We start from the raw sequence: 20,712 nt of genomic DNA on the forward strand, positions 1-20,712 counted from the left end.
TGTGTTGCCCAATTTAAGACTAGATGAATTGTGTCAAAATCATCCCTCTGCACAGAGAAAAAGTTTTGCACACTTAACATGTTATTCAGATACCAATCATGCTACCACAGTGACTAGCAGTTAATAACCATGAATATAGTAGAAACAGTGGAAAAGACATTAACCTTCTTGCCCACAGCGGTCAATTCATGCGGCACAACTAGGTGTGCTTCAAGGGGCTCATAAATTGGAAAGCTTATTTAACCAATCAGATTGCTTGGCTGGAACTTCATTAACCTGCAGCTAAATGAAAACAAATTAGAAATAGTATTTGCCCCCAAACATCTTTGATTCAACTGCCACAGATTTGGGAGTAATTTCTGATGCTGAATTAAGCTTTGATGAATAGGTACAGAGAGCGGTGCAGTCTTTCCTCCTTCAACCGAGAATGCTTTTCAAAATTAAGCTGTTTTTATCATTTAGTAATCAGGAGAAAGTCATTCATGCTTATAACCGCTTATGTTTAAACTACCTCTCTTTATTCTGCCATCAATCAAAAGTCTCTTTCACATCTCCAGATTGTACAAAATGCAGCAGCTAGGATACAAACACACACAATCACATTTCTGGCATCACTTCACTGCCAGGCCGTCGTCGTAAATAAGAATTTGTTCTTAATTGACTTGTCTGATTAAATAAAGATACATTCACTGGTTACCTGTTAGTTTTAGAATTGATTGTAGGATTTTTACTGACCATTTCTGGCCCAAAACTATATCGCAGGGCCCTTCTGGTTGCCTGAAGAGCTTAGGCTATCCTTTTTAAACTAAAGCTTATTTTCACAGACTTGCTTTTATTTGATGCCTTTTATGCCATTTTATTTCATAATTACATTTTGAACCCTCTATTTTTTTATCCTTATATCTTGTATAGTGTTCTTGTTCTACTTGTTTTTATTTATTTCTATGATGTTTAGTTTTTATTTGACTGTAAAAGCACTTGTGTAAACTGTAAAAGTACTATACAAATAAAGTTTGTTATTGTTACATTATGAATACTAATTGTATACTAATATCATTTTATCTAGAGCTTCTCAAAAGTGAGGAAATATCCTTTTAGTAACCTAAAGTTTTGGCGTGGACCAGACCTCATTGGACTAAAGTTACAGCATCTATGTAGATTATGTTAGTGCTGTTCTTCTCGCCTCACTATAGTTAAATGGAACTTACCGTAGGTCTTAATTGACAAAATATTGGTGTATCTGTTAAAACACAATCGCCGAGTGAGTGTGCGCTTGCATGAGCGTGCGGGTGGAGCGTGCCTGAATGCGTGCAGTGATTAAAGTTCGAGTCCACAGTGAGGGGAGTATATGTATCATCAGTGCGGTGATGGTGGTGGTGGTTGGGGAGGAGGAGGGGGTCCGACACAGAGAGACAGACGCCAGCCTGGGTTTGGAACTGAGCCTGTGGAGGGACTGTGGCTGACGGAGTGCAGAGGGACTGGGGGAAAGAGGGAGAGAATAGGGGAGAGGGGGTGGTGGTGGTGGTGGTGGTGTACGAATATGCTGAAATGTAGAGGGGCCGGGGAAGGATGGAGGAAAGGAGGAAGCTGTATGAGCCATGGATGAGCGAGGAGAGAGGCAGTGAAGGAGAGAGAGGACAAGAGTGGGGGGGGGGGGGGGGAAGAGGGAGGGAGGGCAGTTATATGAGAATGCTGAAGTGTGGAGGAGCTGGGGAAGGAAGAAGGAGAGGAGGGGAAATTGTGGGGAGGGGGCCGTGTCGTATGGGCTTGCTGCTGGAGGGATGCCGGGGGTGAGGGGGGGGGGGGAGGAGGAAAGGGGGAGTGGGGGCTCATTAACCAGTGCGAGATTGGAGCCCCAGTGGCTTGCTTGCATTCAACCACACTCGGCCTTTGATGAGGGCTGGATCCTCAAGCTCAATCAGTCCCACATGAGTCCAACTGAGAGAGAGAGAGAGAGAGAGAGAGAGACGGAGAGGCCAGAGAGACCGGGAGAGAGAGGCGGACAGGGAGGGAGAGGAGAGGAGAGGAGAGGTGAAGAGAAGGGGAGAGAGGGGGGGATAGGAGAGGGAAGGAGGGGAGAGAGGAAAAGAGAAAAGGGACGGGAAAGGAGTGTAGACGCTATGGGACAGGAGGAGTGGTGGAGGAGTGACAGCCCAGGGGGAAGAAAAGAGCAGTAAAGGAAGCAAAATTCAGGATATGGCTAAATTGGCACACAAAGACCCACTGAGAACTGCTTTTGGGACTTTTCCTCTTCAAAAACAAACTACTGTCCAGCATTTGTTTTCATAATATAAAAATATTTGTCTGGATACACGAGTCAGTGTGAGCGAGGATTCATATAAAGAAAACACACAGAGATGTTTGTGACTGTGCATATATTTGCATCACCCAGGACCAGTATTACTGTGGAGTGTATGTTTGTGCATCTGTGTGTGTTTTCCTGTGTGTAAAAGGTCATTGTGTGTGTGTGTGTGTGTGTGTGTGTGTGTGTGTGTGTGTGTGTGTGTGTGTGTGTGTGTGTATAGTAGCCTACTCTATGTGTGATGTATGCACATGTTCATGTCTGTGTGTGTATGCATTCATTTGTGCGTGTTTTGTGTCTCAGCATGTGTGTATGCATGTGCTTGTGTGCACGTTTGTGTACACAATGTGTGTGTGTGTGTGTGTGTGTGTGTGTGTGTGCATGTAAGAAGGAGAAAGGGAGTGTGTGTGTCTGTGTGTGTATATGTGTGTGTGGCAGATCGTGTGACTGGCGTGTGGCATGGCGTCATGGCGCTGGATGAATGTGGCAGCATTTAGTGGTTCTCCTGAAGCTCAGGGCTCTCTCTCTCTCTCTCTCTCTCTCTCTCTCTCTCTCTCTTCTCCCCTTTCTCTTTTGCTCTCCCTCTCTCAACACCACATCAGCACCCGAGGGCCACAAGATCATTACCCTATTACTCTGTCTCTACCAGACGCAGGATTACATTTGCCACCCCATCTGCCCCCTTCCCTTTCCTTTCTTATATGTACTGTTCTGCAGGAACCAATTAATTGCTGCACCCATGAGGGGCGTAATTAGTAAGTGTTTAAGTAAATCAAAACATCTCCTTCTCACTGCTCCACTGTTAGGTATTAGCTGTGCCGCCAGAGGATGTAAACATTGACTTTATCTAATGAAAGGCTATTAAGCTGACTGAATTAGTTTGTTTTGTCCAGAAATACAGTGATGCCTGAGATAACAAGACATTTAGGCCTAGAGAGAAGTGAAAGGGCATCCATTTGTGTGGTTGATGTTAAAATGGGCATTGATAAAACAAAGAACAAATTCAACCCAAGTGATACAAGATAAGCGACAGAACAAAATATGTCTCACTGTAAACGGTGTCCTCATTCTGTAAAGGCAGAGATGGGGGCAATGGCAGAGATAGAACTGCGTCTATGGTATAAAACTTGATGATGTTATCTGGAAGATAAGCTAAAGGCTGGATGTAACCCTATACCCCCCCCCCCCCCCCCCCGGCTGAATCCCCTCTACCACTTGGCAGACATATAGCACTGAGGTTACTTTATTGGTTTCCCTAATTGGTGCCAGTTTCCATTTTGATTTCCAAAAATTACAGCGGCGTAGCGTTCTGCTCATTCTGTGCGCATCCATGCTCTGTGTGTAAGAGAAAGAGAGAAAAAGAGAGGGGGAGGGCGAAAAAGAAAAACAGAGATAGCGATACTTTTGAAACTCTGCTGCGCTGCATGTGTAAACGTATGCAGCATCTCCGTGATGACTGTGTTTGTGCTTTGTTCTGTTTATGTGTGTATAATGAGTCACCAGTGATTGGCCAAGTTGATGTGGTCAGCGATGGAGGCAGAGGGAACACTTTACAGTAAGTGCATCAATGGAAAAGAACCTCTCTGGGAGGGACGGGGGGCTGGGCAGAGGAGAAGAGCACATCATTCTTCCAATTGTAGGAGTAAATTACACAAAAATACACAAAACTCACCACAGTTGAGCACAAAAGCCACCGTGACGGAGGAGCAGAAAAAAGAATACTTTAGTTTTGGATAAACACACGTGCAGGGGCTGCAGGAAAAGTAAACAAGGCAAAGAAATTTTTGGCTGGGACAAATCCATCATTTGAGAGAGCAGAGGGGAGGAGGAAGGAGGAAGTTCAAATCGCATCAAACAGTGTGAACCATAATTTAACTTGTTATATCCACAGTTTGGAGGGAAGGCCTAGGATAATTAAAATCAGAATGTGATCTTGTTTTAAGAAATTCATATGCAATGCTGCCTGCCTTATTGCAATTACTTGAACATTTAGTTGGAGTTAGCAGCTCTGTTTTGGAACACTAATTAATCAAATGCCCTCTAGTCTCGCTCTCTCTCTCTCTCTCTCTCTCTCTCTCTCTCTCTCTCCCCCTATATCTCTCTCTCTCCCCCTCTATTTATCTCTCTCTCTATCTCTCTCTCAATTCAATGTCAATTCAAGGTGCTTTATTGGCATGAAATACAAAAGTACTTACTGCCAGCAAAGTCAACAAAAGCAAAGTTTCTCTCTCTCTCCCTCGCTCTCTCTCTCTCTCTCTCTCTCACACACACACACACACATGCACACACACACACACACACACACACACACACACTCTGGGAGGGGCAGAATAAGGGAGGATACTCTGCCCCACTACACCCTCTACGACCCATTATTCAGCAGCTCTTCCCCGTAAATGTGATAATTATATGCTTGCCCATGCACAGAACAGCGCGAATATACAAACCATGCTGCTTCTGTTTATTCTCCACTAATTCCTCCTTTATGTCCTCTAACACTTTGTTATTCCATTATAAACCAACATTGTTACGCCATTAAGCCATTTCCTACATGCACTGCTATGCGGTGACCTGTGAGCGGTAACATCCACACTCTTCTGAATGCAAAGGACCGATCATGAACGAATATGGCTCTATTAGTAAATGTGCATTTCCACAGTTATAGTCCATACGTACACATATGCGCGTCTGATCTTGCATTCTTTTGTATGCGTGTGAGTGTGTTCGAGTATGCAGTGCCCGCCTGTGTAAGTGTGTATGTGCGTGTGTGTGCATCCGTGTGTGTGTCTTAATGTGTGTGTGTGTGTGTGTGTGTGTGTGTGTGTGAGTTTGTGCCTGGCAGGCCAAAGCACCATTGTGCAGCAGCGACCACAGGCCCTCCTTCTCCCCCAACCCGCCACAACAAAGAGCAATTAAACGCCGCTGCCTTGCCAGCTGAGGAGCCGACCGCCAGCCACACTTCCACAAACAGGCAGATCTGTTTAAAACCAAAGGGGAGAAGCAATAAAAGCCAACCTACCGAGAGCACCCCATCCCCACCCCCACCCCCACCCCTACCCCCTTCCGCTGATTCAAACCAGAAGGTGACTGGCTGGCTTCACCCTATCACTCACTATCAACATTCAGTCCACATTACCATCAGATGTACAGTTGTACATGTATTACACACGCTCAGTGCAGACCAGTGATGGAGCCAAGCAGTTATAAATCAACATGATTAGCAACTTGCTAACTAGGTTATCAAAGTCCTGTACTTCCAGAGATGTTGATTCAAATATATATGTAAGACTGCAAGACTCAATACTACAGGGCTGCAAAATGTGAAAAATGAGGACAGAGAGTGTTCCTCAGGGTTTGTTATGTTCCTTTCAATGACAGGCTACTCCTCTACATGACGCGTACAAGGAAGTGCACTGTGTTTGTTTGACCTGCCAAAGATCATTTCAAGGATTAAAGCCTTGTCTTCACCACATTAAAACAGTGGAAATGGTAGCACATAGTATGCCAGCTCTTTTCACTCTTTCATTTGTTGGCGTCAGCCTCAGCCAGGCACCTACAACTGAATGTACATACTGTCTCTGTTTTGCAGAAACCTACTATCCCGTACTGTATGTTGTCTTTCTTCCTATGTTTCTATTGTTTATCTTCATATTGTCCATGTAGATAAGGTTTCACTATCCAACCACCAAGCCAAACCTTTGAAAATGTTTTTTTAGATGTTAAAATGCTTCTCAGTGGGAACCAACCAGTTTTCGTCAGTTCCTTAAAACTTTGACGCTAACTTTTTTTGAGATATGAGTTTTTTGCAGGACAGTGCTCTTCGTTTCGTACAGTTCTTTGGTGTCTTATTCCTCCGTGACCCCAGCAGGGGGCAGGAGTGCAGGAACCTGTCATGGAGAAAGCGTGGAGCCCGTCCCGGCCCTGGCCTAGCCCGGCCCACCCTAGCCCGGCTCGGCCTGGGTTCAGCGTGGGCCGCATCGCGGTGTCTCTGGTCAGGCAGCCTGGAGCCCTTGGGCGCTGGCAAGGGGTGCGGGCGTCCGGGAGGGGCCCCCTCAAAAGCCATCTACGAGGGGCCACACCCACACGGCCATTACGGTGGAGGCTGTTCTGGGCTTCTCCCGAGGCCGCCCGCCTGCCATTTTTAGAGCAGCAACAGAGTAGACCACATGCTGTGGCTTCAGGCAAGTGGGGGGAAGGAAGGTTTTTCTTCTTTATTTTCAGTCAAAGCGCCATGGGCTTTGAGAGAATTTCTGCATTCGCATCCCAGTATACTAAGTCAGTCTAGAGAAATGGTATATCTTTGAGATGGAATGAAAACAAAACAATTTTCCCGTATTGTTACCTGATTCAATTTTTGCCCCCGCTTTGTTCAGCAACAGCGGAATTGCAGCAGTGTGTACTTTTAATTTATGAGAAATAAAATCCCATCGGCCAATACCTTTAATCCGTCTGTTTTTGTTGTGTGGTTTTGTGTTTCTCCCAGTCATAAAAGAATAGATGAACTGAGAGTATTAAACCTAGTTCCAAGATCTTGTGAAACATGTGAAGTTCGGTTGATTCAGTCCTACACAGTCCCAGTGTTTTTCAGGAGTGTGTGTGGGTGAAGCGTTGGGTGGTCCAAAGGAGAGAAAACTTGAGCTTCCTCTTGCACACATATGGTGCGGCTTGGCCTTTTTGTTTTGTTTTAGGGGTTTTAGGTTATAAGTAATAAAGTTCCCTTTAGGTACAACATGCTTATTTTACCTACCTATAATGTCATTCTATTTCTGAATTGTATGCCCTACCCACTTCTCTCTGTCTCTCACCCTTTCTTTGAGTACTTACACTCTTTTTCCAATTTCACCCTGCTGCACACTCAAACTCTGGCCCTATTGCATTACCCATTATATCAAGCACCAGTTTTGATAATCTTGAACCTGGCTTTAATCCCCAACCCCTCTCTCTCCAACCCTCTTCTCGCTCTTCTTGATCTCTTTCGCTCTCTCCTTGATCACTATCACCAGGAAGTCCCCACATCAGTCTCTTCTCCGGAGAGGAAATACAAGTCAAGAACCCTTCACTCGTATTCCACACAATCACTCAATAGACGCAGACATCTGATACTGTTGGTCACCGTCTAGAAAATAGAGATGAACGCACACTTTTGACCCGCTTGAAGATATTATCCCTCCTGCAGAGCAATAAGCCTCCCATAAATAAACGATAGTTCCAATCCCCCAAACCACATCGTTATGGCACTAAGACATCAAATGTAAAGCTTTGAACAATCCTGTTAGGACTAAAGCAGCTACAGAGATGGAGGCTTTGTCTTGTGAGTGGGAGACCACAGCGCTGGAGTAGGAACTCGTGAAAGAATAAAAATCCTATACAGACAGAAACAATCACAGTTATAGTCGTGCTACAGGCCCTTGCAATGTGCCATTTTCTCTCTCTCAGACACATTAAATGAAGGCTCAAGTAAGACATGTAAAAATAAACAGTATTATTCTAATAAGTAATCAAGACTGCTGTGGTTTGTGTAAAGAACACAATTCTACTCATCCTATTCAAGAACACCCCATCTGACTATGGATAGACTCGGCATTAGAGGCACATTGGCAGAAAAATTCCCACACTGTAGTGAACCATTAACTATAACAAATTTAACAAGGTGTTTGAGACAATTTCATGCTCAGAGGGTTTCATATGCCATGGCAATATCAAACTATAATAGACATGATTTCTAAAAAACGTTCTCCGAAATGACACAAGTCACCTTGTTAAAGTGAGGAGGCTTTAGCTACCAAATACAGAGTAAAATTCTGATTACTTCAGTGAAATAAGCACATCCAGGAGGGGAGTTTATTAAATCAAGCAGAACGGAAGTCATTTCCAGGGTGAGGCGACCCAAGATGGCTGCTGGTGGCACACAGAACACATGGAACAGATCACACAACGCATGGAGTTGGATTTGACCATACAAAATAAAGTAACCCAAAAAAGAAAACCTCAATTTACTCCCTTAAAACCCCTCCCCTCCTTTTTGGCAGGGCTCCGCCAGGGAGTAATGAGCTCCCACCCAAACCTCAACACCAGCTGTCGGGGTCTGGGGGCACGAGCTAAATATGTATGATCCAGCGGGGGAGAGGGGAAGGTGGGCCGCCCCGCGGGGTGCAGCTCGGCACCCTCTGACATGGCGGCCTTCGAAGAAATCAATAAAAAAGTCAACATGAAAGAGCAAGTTCAAAGGGATTAAAACTGACACAGACTCAGATGAAAGAATCCAATCCTGCTCTTCCTTGGCGAGTGTGTGCAAGCATGCAAATACACATAGATAAGTAAACGCATGCATCCACACATTCATAAACACACACACACACACACATTGGCACACACTGTCACAGACCTACTGCTGCCCCCCTAGACTCAACCGCTCTTGGCTTGATCAACTAAAACAAGTATTTATATTGCGGTATTTCCTTGTGTGTCTTGGTTCGCACATGGAGCCCACCATGCTGAATAATCTTCACTAACAGACAAGTAAGACACTACAGGGAGTTGAAATGATTTTTCAAACTTAATTTTTCTACAATGGCTGCGGAACAATTTACATTTTCTCATGTTACCAAGGTTAAGGTTAAATGAATCTTATATGGAGCATTTTCCAGACACTAACCATCACATCAGTTTCATAAAAATCCTAGCATGGATGGGGCTTATATAAAAAGGCTTTTATGACATATTGGTTGCTCTGGTGTTAAGGATCAACTACATAATACAAATCTACCATGTTGAACGCAGTGTCCAATCAATATATGTGGAGTACTATCTCCTCAAAGTGCCTCTCATTTCACAAAGCATGTATAAAAAGATATTGAAAGAAACTGTCATTGCGCCATCCTGAGCAATTGCACGCATGACGCCTGTATGGGCCATTAGGTGGCCACAGGTCTCCCAGACAGACAGGGAGATTACAGGCCAGTCGTCGGCTTGTATACAGCAAGAAGGCGGCGGACTACGTTTTGTTTGGGGGTAGACGGCCTTCTGAGTTTATAGAGCTGACACTTGCATGTAATACCTTGTGTAATAAACAACACATTTAGCATGTTATCCAATGTTTACAATTCTAAAGGCAGTATGTGAGAATTATGTGAAAAGAAGGAAATTAACTAGACTTTGCTGGAGTGTCAGACTGAAGTTCTTCTGTGCCCGTAGAAAAGATACTTGCATGTAATAAACGGCGTAACACACAACAAAGTAAGCTTCTTTTGCAGCATTTACAGTTCTAAAGCAGTAAACTACACCAGGACTACAGCACTCTTTTCATATGTGAATATAGGAAAAATCTCCATAAAGGGAAAAGATTACTTTGTCCTCATTGCTATATGTGATTACCAACATGTCTGGTGACTGACTATGTTCTGTCCACTGGTTGAAATGCAGCCTGTTGGTGGTTGGATTACTCAAAACCACCAACATGCCCCAAAGTAGAGACAGACCACTCGAGCCAGGCAGGTCATTTTATTAAAAGCATGTTGTCGCTTTTCATGTCTGACTCAGAAAGGTCTAAGTGACTAGAATTTGTTGGCATAATTAGCAATATCAACAGAAATACAAATTAACCGTTTACTGTTGCATTGTATGACCCACCACTCTGTCTCTCTGTCCCTCCCTGTCTCTCTCTCTCTCTGTCTGTCTGTCTGTCTCTATCTCTCTCTCTCTCTCTTCTCCCCCACTTCTCTCGCTCTCTCATTTTCCGTTGACAAGCTTTCTGAATCTTTGACCACACAGCCTGGAAAAACAGCACGGAGTCATGCTGCAAGGCAAGTCTATCCCTGACCCTGATTCCCTCTCACCACATTTCCATCAGCAGCGAAGTAAAACACATCTAATCATTTCAATTTTCCCCCTCCGTCGCAGTATTATTAACATTGTTAATTTTCTGAGGGTTGCAGCCCAGGGAGGAATGTCAAGGGAAATGCATTATGGAGAGATATTCCATTGATCCACCATTATACACACTTACTTGGCTGCTGTAATGGACTAATGATACTGAGAGGCCAATTTAAAACCAATGTAGAAAACAGAGCTATTCACCCCCAAAAGAAAGCATATAAAACCAAGCATGTGATGTATGTACAGAAGTAGAATAACCATCTTATGAGTCTGGTTTTTTTTTTTGTGTTTTTTTTTAATTTGCTGTGCTTTTGTGTCACCACCAAGAATGATTATTTGGAAAATCCTGCAATATTAATTCAAGATAGATGCATGCTGGGAGAACTTGCTACCACTATACTGCACACAGGGGTGCTGCTGAGATTTTTGCATGCCTCACCTCTGTCCCACACCTCAAACCCCTGGGCAAACAAGACAAAGGGACCATGAGCTTGAGGTCCTTTTAAACCCTCATCGCCTCTGTCCTGTGGTGAGAGCACTACAGTACAAGGTAAACCAAGCTGTATCAAGGACTAGGCTCTATCTCTACTCAGTCCAAGACTTGGATGTATGCAAAACAAATTGCGCACACACTGCCATCACCTCAAGCGACTAGTCACTGGAAGTGGTTTCTTTTTCTGTAGAGCTGAACAACCAAGAGAATCTCTGCCAGTATGAAGCTGGTCGACTAGTAAGTTAGCACGGAAAAGCTGACCACTGCTGAACGTTTTGGAGACATCCAGTAAGTTTTTTGGCTTCCTGTTTCCTTACCAAAGTGAAACAGTTTGCGAAAAAAATGAGAAAAATTCTGCCAGCCATGACCAAAATGCACGAGAAGTTGATGACAGCTATCCAGGGCTTTGCAGTAGCCTTCATTATAATTTGTATTTGAAAAACTACAGACATAAGCACGCTAAACAATTCAGAAAGAACAAATTGTGTCTATACAAGATGGTTTTGAAATTATGTGAGACTGCATTCACTGGTATGTCAGGTAGCATAATCAGGGCTCGAACAAAGTTGTCGCAAGTAATGAAAAATACATATTGTATAGTTACATGCCTGTATGTTATTTTGGTAATCAAGAATGTAGTCTGTTCAGATTTGTTTATTCATATTATTCATATTCATGTAGCAGCACAAGACCAGTTCAAAGTTATCATGCAGACTATCCTGACCGCCCACAAACTATCAGAGCTGGGCAACTCAGTGACCAATGTAATGTGAACTCCTTGGAATATTAACGAGTGAGACAAGTCATCGGTATATTTATTTCTGGTCACTAACAGGGGGAAAAGGAGGAGTACTCAAGCTAGGAGACCATTCAGCGAGGTGAGGTGATACTGTGTTAAGTTAGACACATCAGGGTTGGCGCCCAGAATGCTGAATAATATATAAAGGTGAAACATTCTCATTTGAAATGTATGTGATCGATTGCCAAGTGGAACCAAGGTCTTCCAGAACGCATTGGAAGCTAATTTGATGTTGAAGACACCTTGGGGTCAGTAATGAGAAAATCTAACTGATTCTAACTCGAGCACCTTTTTTTTTTTATTTAGCAATCACAGGTTGTTTGCTGATATATTTCAGATGCCACTGGAAAGGGGACTGAACACCAACTTCCACTAGTTGCATTCAAATCCCTTTTTGCTTGACCTTACTGTAGAAAATGTCCAATTTGCAGTAAGTAAACTTTTTGATCACTGCATACCCAGGTAATCTCTAAAGCACTAAATCTGCTAGAGATATTGCTCCATTCATTTATTGCAAAAACCTGGACCTACTAATACATGCGATAACTATCCAAATGAAACATATAATCAGCTCTGTGGAGCATAATTGTGCCCACCCAACACCCCAATGTTCATCAAGCCTGCAGTCCCTACTGTACCTACCCAAAAACCTAAACCACAAAGAGCAGAAAATAGTAAATAGAGCAGAGAAAGCTTTTTGAAGGGGCTGTTAAGCGCTTAACACAATCTCTAATTATAGATCTCACTTGCTCTCTTTTGAAGAGAACTGTAAATGGGAACACGCCAAAAATTTAGATTACTACAACTCTTATAAAATGAGGAAAAGCGGCCCATGCGGACCACTTAGCAACGGTATAGGAGCTTTTACCTCCCCTCTCATTTCACTTTAATGTAAAACATGAAACATTAATGAACGCTAAGAAGAAAAGGAAACCTTAACTTAAAGGCTCACAGCAATAAGAGACCATGTGCCAAATGAGAGGGGAAGGAAATGCCTCAGAATGTGTCAAGAGCCTGCCACGTATGACAGATTCACATGTGTCTGTGAGGATTTTGGCACTATATGTCATAAGAGAACTCATGGTTGATTTCCTACGGATATACAACATTTTGCCTCATTTATTTCTAAGTAACGCCCCAGCTTTTCTTTCAGGACGATCATTACTGTGCACGCCTGTATTGCAGAGCTGCATAGCCTTAAAATCAGATAGATAGATAGATAGATAGATAGATAGATAGATAGATAGATAAATAGATAGATAGATAGATAGATAGATAGATAGATAGGGGACTATCAGCAGGTGTTGTCATGTTCTGTGAAACATTTCCCTGAGTTTGAGTTTATATGGCTCTGAGTACAATGCCGTAGGAGTGTGTGAGAGTGTAAACTATGTGCATGTAGCCGTCTTTGTTCTTCTACTCACACCCCTTTGGAATAAGAAAATAAAGCGATGAAGGTCAGTTGGAGAGCAGACTGCCAAATATAGCCGCTGTGTTCATGTGAGGGCCAGACTCTCCAGAACGACAAGCCCAGCTCTGACCATGCCCTGTAATTGAGGAGAAAATAAGGACAGAAATTATATGTTTATTTTTGACAACAATTTTAATCTTCTGTACTCTCCTTCAGAAAAAGAGACGCCCACAGAAGGCGCTGAGAATCAGTCTTACTGAAGACTGAAAGCTAAGAAAGCTTTCAATAAAGCTTTTCCAATAAATGAAATCAATCAGCCTTCCACCTAAGAAGCTCGACTGGTAATCTCAAGTAAAGGCCAAAATCTTTTTCTATCTATTGAGGATTTGTTGAGATGCAACTTCATTCCAGATGCATCATACAGTTTGACTGGCATAGAGACACTGTTTTAATGAGAGTATATTGAGTCACTTCAAAGTTATAGAAAAACAGCCTATTTTGGACACTGAGTTACAGAGTATAGTATCTCAGCTTTCCAAATACCATAACTAAGATAGATATTATTTCTTCTGTGTTACTTTTCTATGAAACAAAATGATCTGGTTGCTGTTGTTTTTAATTAATGCATTGTACACTGCTAGTGTACAATGCATTCATTATGAAGTACAGATATACTGTAGGAACACATTTATTCCTACAGTATATCTGTAATACTTTAAATGTATGCTTTTTCCCTTAAAAGACCACATCTTCAACTAACTTATATAAGTTTGATACTACTTACTATGATGTGTACTCTGAGACTACTATTATCATACTACTATTATACTACTATTTAGGTCATAACAATTTATATCAGCCTAAAAAGGTGAATAAACTCTACAAATAAAAAGGTGGGTGAACTGAGTTTAGGTGGGTTTACCCTCCTATGTTCCTGACTGTAAGCATACATATTAATCATTTGTATCTATGGAGAAAATCCTATGGAGAAGTTAAATAATTCTCCTGAATGATTTATACATTTTAAACTTAACATGAATCAATATAGAGTTCTGATCCATGTCATAATTTCCAAATGCTTATTATATCTTCTATAATATAACATTTTGTGAGAGACTGTCATTAGCCAACATGCAGGCCATTTGGGGAATGTTACAAAAATATGTTAGGTAACAGAGCAAAATTAGGCCTATTCATATTTATTCTGTTCAGAGATTACGTGATAGATTATTTTGATACAACATTAATAACTACACAGAGATCCGTTGGCTATTTTGAAATATCACTTTACAAGCGTCTTTGGCAAGACTTTTATTTTTGCAATTTCAAAAGTTCTGTTAACTTTCATCCCTCATTTCTTCCTCTTTTTATCAAAATCTTGCTCGAGGAAACGAGTTTCCCCTTGTGTATACGTCGTTTGAATTCATTTTATTTGATGTGATAATCTCTTCTTTATTTTATTTAATGACTTGATCCTTTCATTCTTTGCTTGTCTCTGTAGTTCAGTCTTTTAAACCATCAGTTAATGTCTAAAAAGGCAGTTAACTGCATTTAAGAATATTGGAAACAGAAAGAGGGCTGAAACCAGAATAATAAAATCTCAAATGAAAACCACAGACTCGGTCAGCTTAATTTTTTGATTTATGTGGCGCAGGCCGAGGCTACATGTTCTTTTGTTATTTTTCCCCTCTCGGAGGAAACCGGGGAAAGCAGCTCTCTATTTTTTCACTTCCAATCTTATTTACAGTGCGGCTATTACTTATAGGACTCCGGATCAGGAATCTGCAGCCTTTGAGCTCCTAGATATGCCTAATAGCAAAATGCCCATGTCAAAATCCATCAATTGTGTTTATGGAGAGACGACGAGCCGGACAGCAGTGCCGAGATGATGTTAAATGTGGCTGATTACTTCAGACTGTATGAACTAAAATAATCCCAGTGGAAAAAAAAAATGCCAGTGAAATTGAAATAATGGCCACATGGTGACTGATGAGTAACCCATTCATACATTTATCTTGAAAAATGATTCGACACTCTCTCAATCTGGGGAGGTGGGATGTCCTCTTATCCACCAATCTCCATCCATTTTCCTCCCTCTCTCAGTTTTTATTGCTTCTTAGCGAGTCTTCAAAGAGCCCATAGCCTATAATTAGGGGGCGGGCTCCCCGTCTCTCAAAACACTTCCCCGCGTTAGTACCCAAGTTCTTCCAAACTGTCCCGGGACAGAGAGCTGCGCTTCTCCCACTCCCCTCAGCTTCCTTAGGATTTTGTTTCTCAGGGATGGCCGCATCTATTCTGGAGGTAGGGAATGTAATTGTAAGTATTTTTTTGATATTTTTTGTTCATATAAGCCCAACTTTTATGATGCGAATGTTGTGCAAATTCCAGCTAGAGTTAATTCTGAAGTCACGCAGTTGTAACTTGAAGAGAAGAAACCTAGCCTATGCTTTTGGCATTTGAAGATGTTGGCGTTTGAAAATGATATAAGACTGAATATAAATCTGTGATATAACAGGAAATTGAAAATTATAATCTAGTGGGGACGAAGAATGCTTTATGGTTTTAGTCGTAGGTTATTTAGAGCAAGTAAAGCGTGAGCTGTCTGACAAGAGTTTGGCTCAGTACCACATATGATGAAACAGTAAATCCAGATATGCTAACCTCTGTTCACTTTTGCTTGCGCCGATATTTGCAATTCCCGTAGGCTTAGGCTACTCTTTATATCTATATCTCCAGGAAAAAGGTTAATGCTATTTTAATCACAATTTAACTCCAGTGGCAACAATATTGTTCAACAATATATATCAGTGGAAGTAGTGGGCAGCAAGACACTGAATAGACAACAAACATTACAAGAGTAGTAAAATAACTTCAGGTCTGTGATCGAGCATTAGGCCATTAACCTGGTAACCTGGGGCTTAAGCAACAGGATGGGCCGAGCTGACCCCAGGCGCTTGTTGGAAGAGAGGGAGATAACCACTAATCACCTCTGACTGGGAAGTCTGCATGGAAAGACTATGGTCTATGTAATGTGGATACTGGAGACTGGAAGAGTTTACAAATATTCTAAATTATAGGCTAGGATTAAAAAGAACTATAGTAACCCTATACTCAATTTTAAAAGGACACTAAACAAATATCACAGAAATCCCCATAGGCATATTATAAGAACATTATAGTGATACCACAGGAGATAACAAATACCATAAAGTATGTTAAAGTCGCTGTCAACTCACCTTTGAGTATCATAGAGACACTATATGAATACTGTAATGATTTTGGTTAGATATACTGTATCTAACTGTGCAGTGTGTGGTAAAGGTATAGACAGAGATGATATGGACTGATGTGTTGGCCTAAAGTGGTACTGACAAAATTAAATCCCCTCTACTCACTGTGCTTAGCTTTAGGCTAATGTTATGAATGTTTGCAGGAAGCAACATGTCCTAATTTGACTAACATGATGATTAACAGAGACATTGGTAACATCAAAACCAGTAAGAAAAAAAACAACAAACAGGACAATGGCGAGACGGTTATGACACAATGTGCCATTGTGGCAGGGCATAAACTTAGCATGTCTAACCATGATGCCATGGTGACCACTAGGAAAAAAACATGTTTGGTGAGATATCTATGTCTGGTATAACTGGGACACAATTACTGACGCTCTGAACAATGCGTGCAATACCTAGATACTTAATCACACAATGTATGTATATCTACATGCTGCGCCTTAACAAGGGGACTGTGGAGAGAGTTTCAAATAACTTCAAAGCAAACATCGTATTCTCAGCAAAAATAAAGAATATAGCCTGTAGAAAGTGGTTTAAGTGAAACAAAAGAGCAAGGAGATTCCTTCTTTGCTGAGCAGAGCAGAACTTTCACAAGCATAAACATACACTGCTTAAAATTGCCCTGACCACTTAGAAAATGGAGAGAGCAGGAAAAGCCAGCGGTGGCAGTCAGACATAAGTTTTTTATTAGAGTTGACACTGACAGAAGCAGCAGCAGCAAGCAGCCATTTCCTGCAGACAGACAGTCTCATTTTCTCTCTCTCTTCTCGTCTTCCCCAGGAAGAAGCACGCTATGGCTCCAGTCCTCTGGCTATGTTGACTGCTACCTGTAACAAGTTTGGCAGCACCAGCCCCGTCAGGGATTCAGCGACACCCGGTAAGACTGGCAGCAACACTCCAGTAAAGAAGCCCTACGCCATGACCTCCGACCTTCAGACAGCTAAGAATGGGCGGACCGCAGACGGCAGTGGCCTGGCGGACTCCTACACTGGCTCCTTCACCACAGCAGGAGGAGGAGGAGGTGGGGGGCTGCTCACCCCCACTGGAAGCCCCCCTCCTTCAGCCGGAGGCTACGCTGCAGAGTATAACCCTTTCTCCCATTCCTTCCAGACCTCAGTCTCCCAGGACCCGTCTCTTCTAGTGTCCAAGGCCCACGCTACGGCCGACTGCCTCACTAGTGTCTACACCTCTCTGGACATGACACACCCCTATGGCTCCTGGTATAAGGCCGGTATCCACCCTGGCATCACTGCTGCCCCGGCTAATGCCACATCCTCCTGGTGGGATGTCCACCCCAACTCTAACTGGCTGTCGGCGACCCAGCCCCAGGCGGACGGAGGTCTCCAGGCCTCCCTGCAGCCTGTGGCGCCCCAGGCCTCCCTTAGCCCACAGCTGCCCAGCTACAGCACCGACTTCACGCCCCTCAACCCAGCTCCTTACCCTTCTGTGGGACTGGGCTCCTCCTCGCACCTCCTCCAGCCCTCCCAGCACATGCTGCCCCAGGACATGTACAAGCCCAAGCCTGTGCCCAGCGCGGGGCTGATAGAGAGCCCCATGGGCCTGAAGCCTGCAAGGGGATCAGGGGGCTACGGTGGAGGGGGTACACCCACCAGGTCTTCCTGTGACTGCCCCAACTGCCAGGAGCTGGAGAGGTTGGGAGCCTCAGCCGCGTCCCTGAGGAAGAAGCCGGTCCACAGCTGCCACATCCCAGGCTGCGGGAAGGTCTACGGCAAGGCCTCCCACCTCAAAGCCCACCTGCGCTGGCACACCGGCGAGCGGCCCTTCGTTTGCAACTGGCTGTTCTGCGGGAAGCGTTTCACCCGCTCCGATGAACTGGAGAGGCACGTGCGCACGCACACGCGGGAGAAGAAGTTCACCTGTCTGCTGTGCAACAAGCGTTTCACGCGCAGCGACCACCTCTCGAAGCACCAGAAGACCCATGCAGAGTCCGCGCTGCAGGGGAAAGGTGTGGCTGTGGAGGGAGACACAGATCCGAGGAACGAAGAGACCGCAGACCTTAACAACAGCGCTGTACCCACCAATTCTGTCCCCGACCCAATCACCAATGGAGATGAGAAGACTGGCACACCTAATGGAGTGGAGAACAGCAGCGGGTTGTTGGAGATCTGACTGCATTGTTCTAAGCATTGCTATTTTGAGGCATGGCTGGGTTAGTTTTTTGTGGCGATCAGTTCACCATTTTAAATAAAAAAAGACACACTATTTTGTTTCAAGACATGCTAAGGATACAACGGACCATGTCTGAACAGACTTTTATGTTAAATGACTAAGCATGTTGCAGGTAGCAATCACTTCGCTTTCTGTGGACGACACATACGCAAATATGAGCAAGCTTGCAAGCATATGCAAATGCTGGCGTGCATGCAGGCACACACACACATAAATACACAAAAGTAGAAGCAAACATGCGAGCAGCAAATACACAAATGCACACACGCATGCAGGCACAAACGCATGCACAGAAACAACTATGAGGAAATGTGCAAGCATACATAAATGCATACACGAATACACACGCAAGCACACACACACACGCACACACACACGTAAACACACTCTCGCACACATATAGTTGCCTACGCACAGTTTCTGCATTTCAAATGAGACAAACCACTGGGGAAATTTAATCTGCAAAAGCAGAAGGAAAAGAGCTATGAAGCCGCAAAAGGAAAGTAGTTTTAGAAGGAGAGTTATGGTTAGGATGATGGAGTTGATGGAGCATTGCATGCCTAGAGAAAAATCAGATTTACAGCCGTACTTTGATACTTATTCATTATTCTTGAAACAATCAATGGACAGTCTTACATACTGCATCTTGTTGCCAAAGAAAATTGATGTAAAAGTTTTGCATCTCACTTTTGTGCCTGTTTGCTTCTTACTATGTCTAATTTAATTTCATATTTACATAAATAATCTAATTTATGTCTTAAATTATACACATGAAAGATTATCTTGCATCATGCAGGAAATATAATACCTGAAAAATTGCAAGATAGTTGAAGCTGGCCAAAAAAAATTGATTAAATTAAGACTTTTTTTCTATTTATTGGTTATAAGGTGGAGTTGGGGCTATGTGTTTGGAGATTTATTTATAGATCTTGACGTTAGATGTGTGTAAACTATTTCTATATAACCTTTGAATTGTGAAATCTTCCACACCTGGCAAAGTAATGGTTAATAAGGGTTTCTCCTTGTTTGTACATACTATGCATTTCCAACAATAGAGATATTGTTAGGTGTGTTATTTTTCTACTTTTTTTTATGTATTTTCTATATTTTTAGAAGTCTGTAACTTTCCACAATGAAAGGACATCTATGTTGCTTCAGTTCAAAGAAACCTAAACGTGATAGCTTCAATTGTTGTTGATAATTTTGTTCATGGTAGAACTGAACTTTAGATGTTTGCTTATTTGGATGTGAAATGAGTGTATAAGATACTGTAAATAGTGATAAGCATGAACCTGGTAAAGATGTACGTGTTGTAAGTCTCATGGTGTGGAATCATGACACTTCTTTTTTCATGGTGCTTTTAAAAGTAAAGACATTCCAAATGAATTTTCTTCACTGGTGTTATTTTATATACAAGGGTTTTCAAAGGCATCAAAGACGGCCTACGAGCAAATATTGTATATGGAAAAGCAATTCTACTTCAAGATGCAGAAAATGAAAAGCAGTTGTTCATTCACCGTTAAGTTCAGGCCTCGACACCCCATCCCCTCCTCGCTCACCTCTCCTCACTCTCTCTCTCTTCATATCTTACTATATTTCCACCTCATATGGCCGACCAAATACTTTCATTATCTTTTGCAGCACAAACAAAGCCGTCCACTGAGATGAAGCCTTGGTTCCACACAATGACCCCCTTTCAGAGAGCCACTGTAGTTACACTCCAGACAATTACTCCACTCTCCAGCTTGAGAGGGGTAATTACTGCTAGCGATGCTCCAGCAGAGTCAGTAGAGGAGAGAAGAGGGGATTAGGAGAGGGGAGCCACGGTTGTATTGTTTATTGAGGGAGGCGGTCAAACAAAGGGCCCCAATTAAAGCAAGATGCAGGACGAAAGACATGATGTGGGGGTACTAATGCAGAGGAGAGGCTGGGCTGACCACCAGGCAAACTTTATATTCTGACAAAAATGTTGTATCAGGGACTGTCCTGCTACTGCACATGCTTTGTACTTGTGTTTGTTTGTGAGTTTGAATCACAACAGGTGGCTGTTAGATCTCTTTCTGCCTAGTTTCCTGTCGGTTCAGATTGCACAGGCTAATAAAAATACTTGAGGTGGGTGGATTCTCCATTAAAAAAGAGAGATAACCTAAGGGAGGACCTAGCGAGGCCAGCAACAGATGGGTTGTGTACTGTAAGAGAACCTGACAAAGAAATTACTCAACCCCTCAGGCAAGGAGTGCATCTTTATGATATGATAATAACTCTTTAAAATATGTTGACAGGTGATGTTTAAGATGGACAGCATGTTTTCAGTTAAAGATTAAAAACCCTTCCCCACTCTGTAGA

The 20,712-nt window shown here is 42.9% G+C and overlaps 2 protein-coding genes across 3 annotated transcripts in view; both read left to right on the forward strand.

Annotated features, from left to right (window-relative positions):
• The window catches only part of prr13 (proline rich 13), a 116,420-nt gene that overhangs the window by 41,595 nt on the left and 54,113 nt on the right, over positions 1 to 20,712 (forward strand). The window lies entirely within an intron of this gene.
• Positions 15,103 to 19,734, forward strand: sp7 (Sp7 transcription factor). 2 transcript variants are annotated; one of them, XM_071922664.1, is made up of 2 exons: positions 15,103 to 15,181; positions 16,957 to 19,734. In XM_071922664.1, exons 1-2 carry the CDS (start codon positions 15,161 to 15,163, stop codon positions 18,304 to 18,306), a joined length of 1,371 nt encoding a protein of 456 aa, XP_071778765.1. In that variant the 5' UTR covers positions 15,103 to 15,160; the 3' UTR covers positions 18,307 to 19,734. The 2 variants fall into 2 exon arrangements, with proteins under 2 accessions (XP_071778765.1, XP_071778764.1); XM_071922663.1 differs by having other exon boundaries at positions 15,108 to 15,196.

This window comes from Centroberyx gerrardi, chromosome 5, assembly GCF_048128805.1.
Source record: "Centroberyx gerrardi isolate f3 chromosome 5, fCenGer3.hap1.cur.20231027, whole genome shotgun sequence".
Classification (NCBI taxonomy): domain Eukaryota; kingdom Metazoa; phylum Chordata; class Actinopteri; order Beryciformes; family Berycidae; genus Centroberyx; species Centroberyx gerrardi.

What these genes read in the sequence shown, in the direction of transcription:
- sp7 (XM_071922663.1), top strand. Translation starts at nt 15,161, where the DNA reads ATGGCCGCATCTATTCTGGAGGTAGGGAATGTAATT. An exon ending in TGGAGGTAGGGAATGTAATT is followed by an intron (nt 15,197 to 16,956) that starts GTAAGTATTTTT and finishes CGTCTTCCCCAG; the next exon opens with GAAGAAGCACGCTATGGCTC.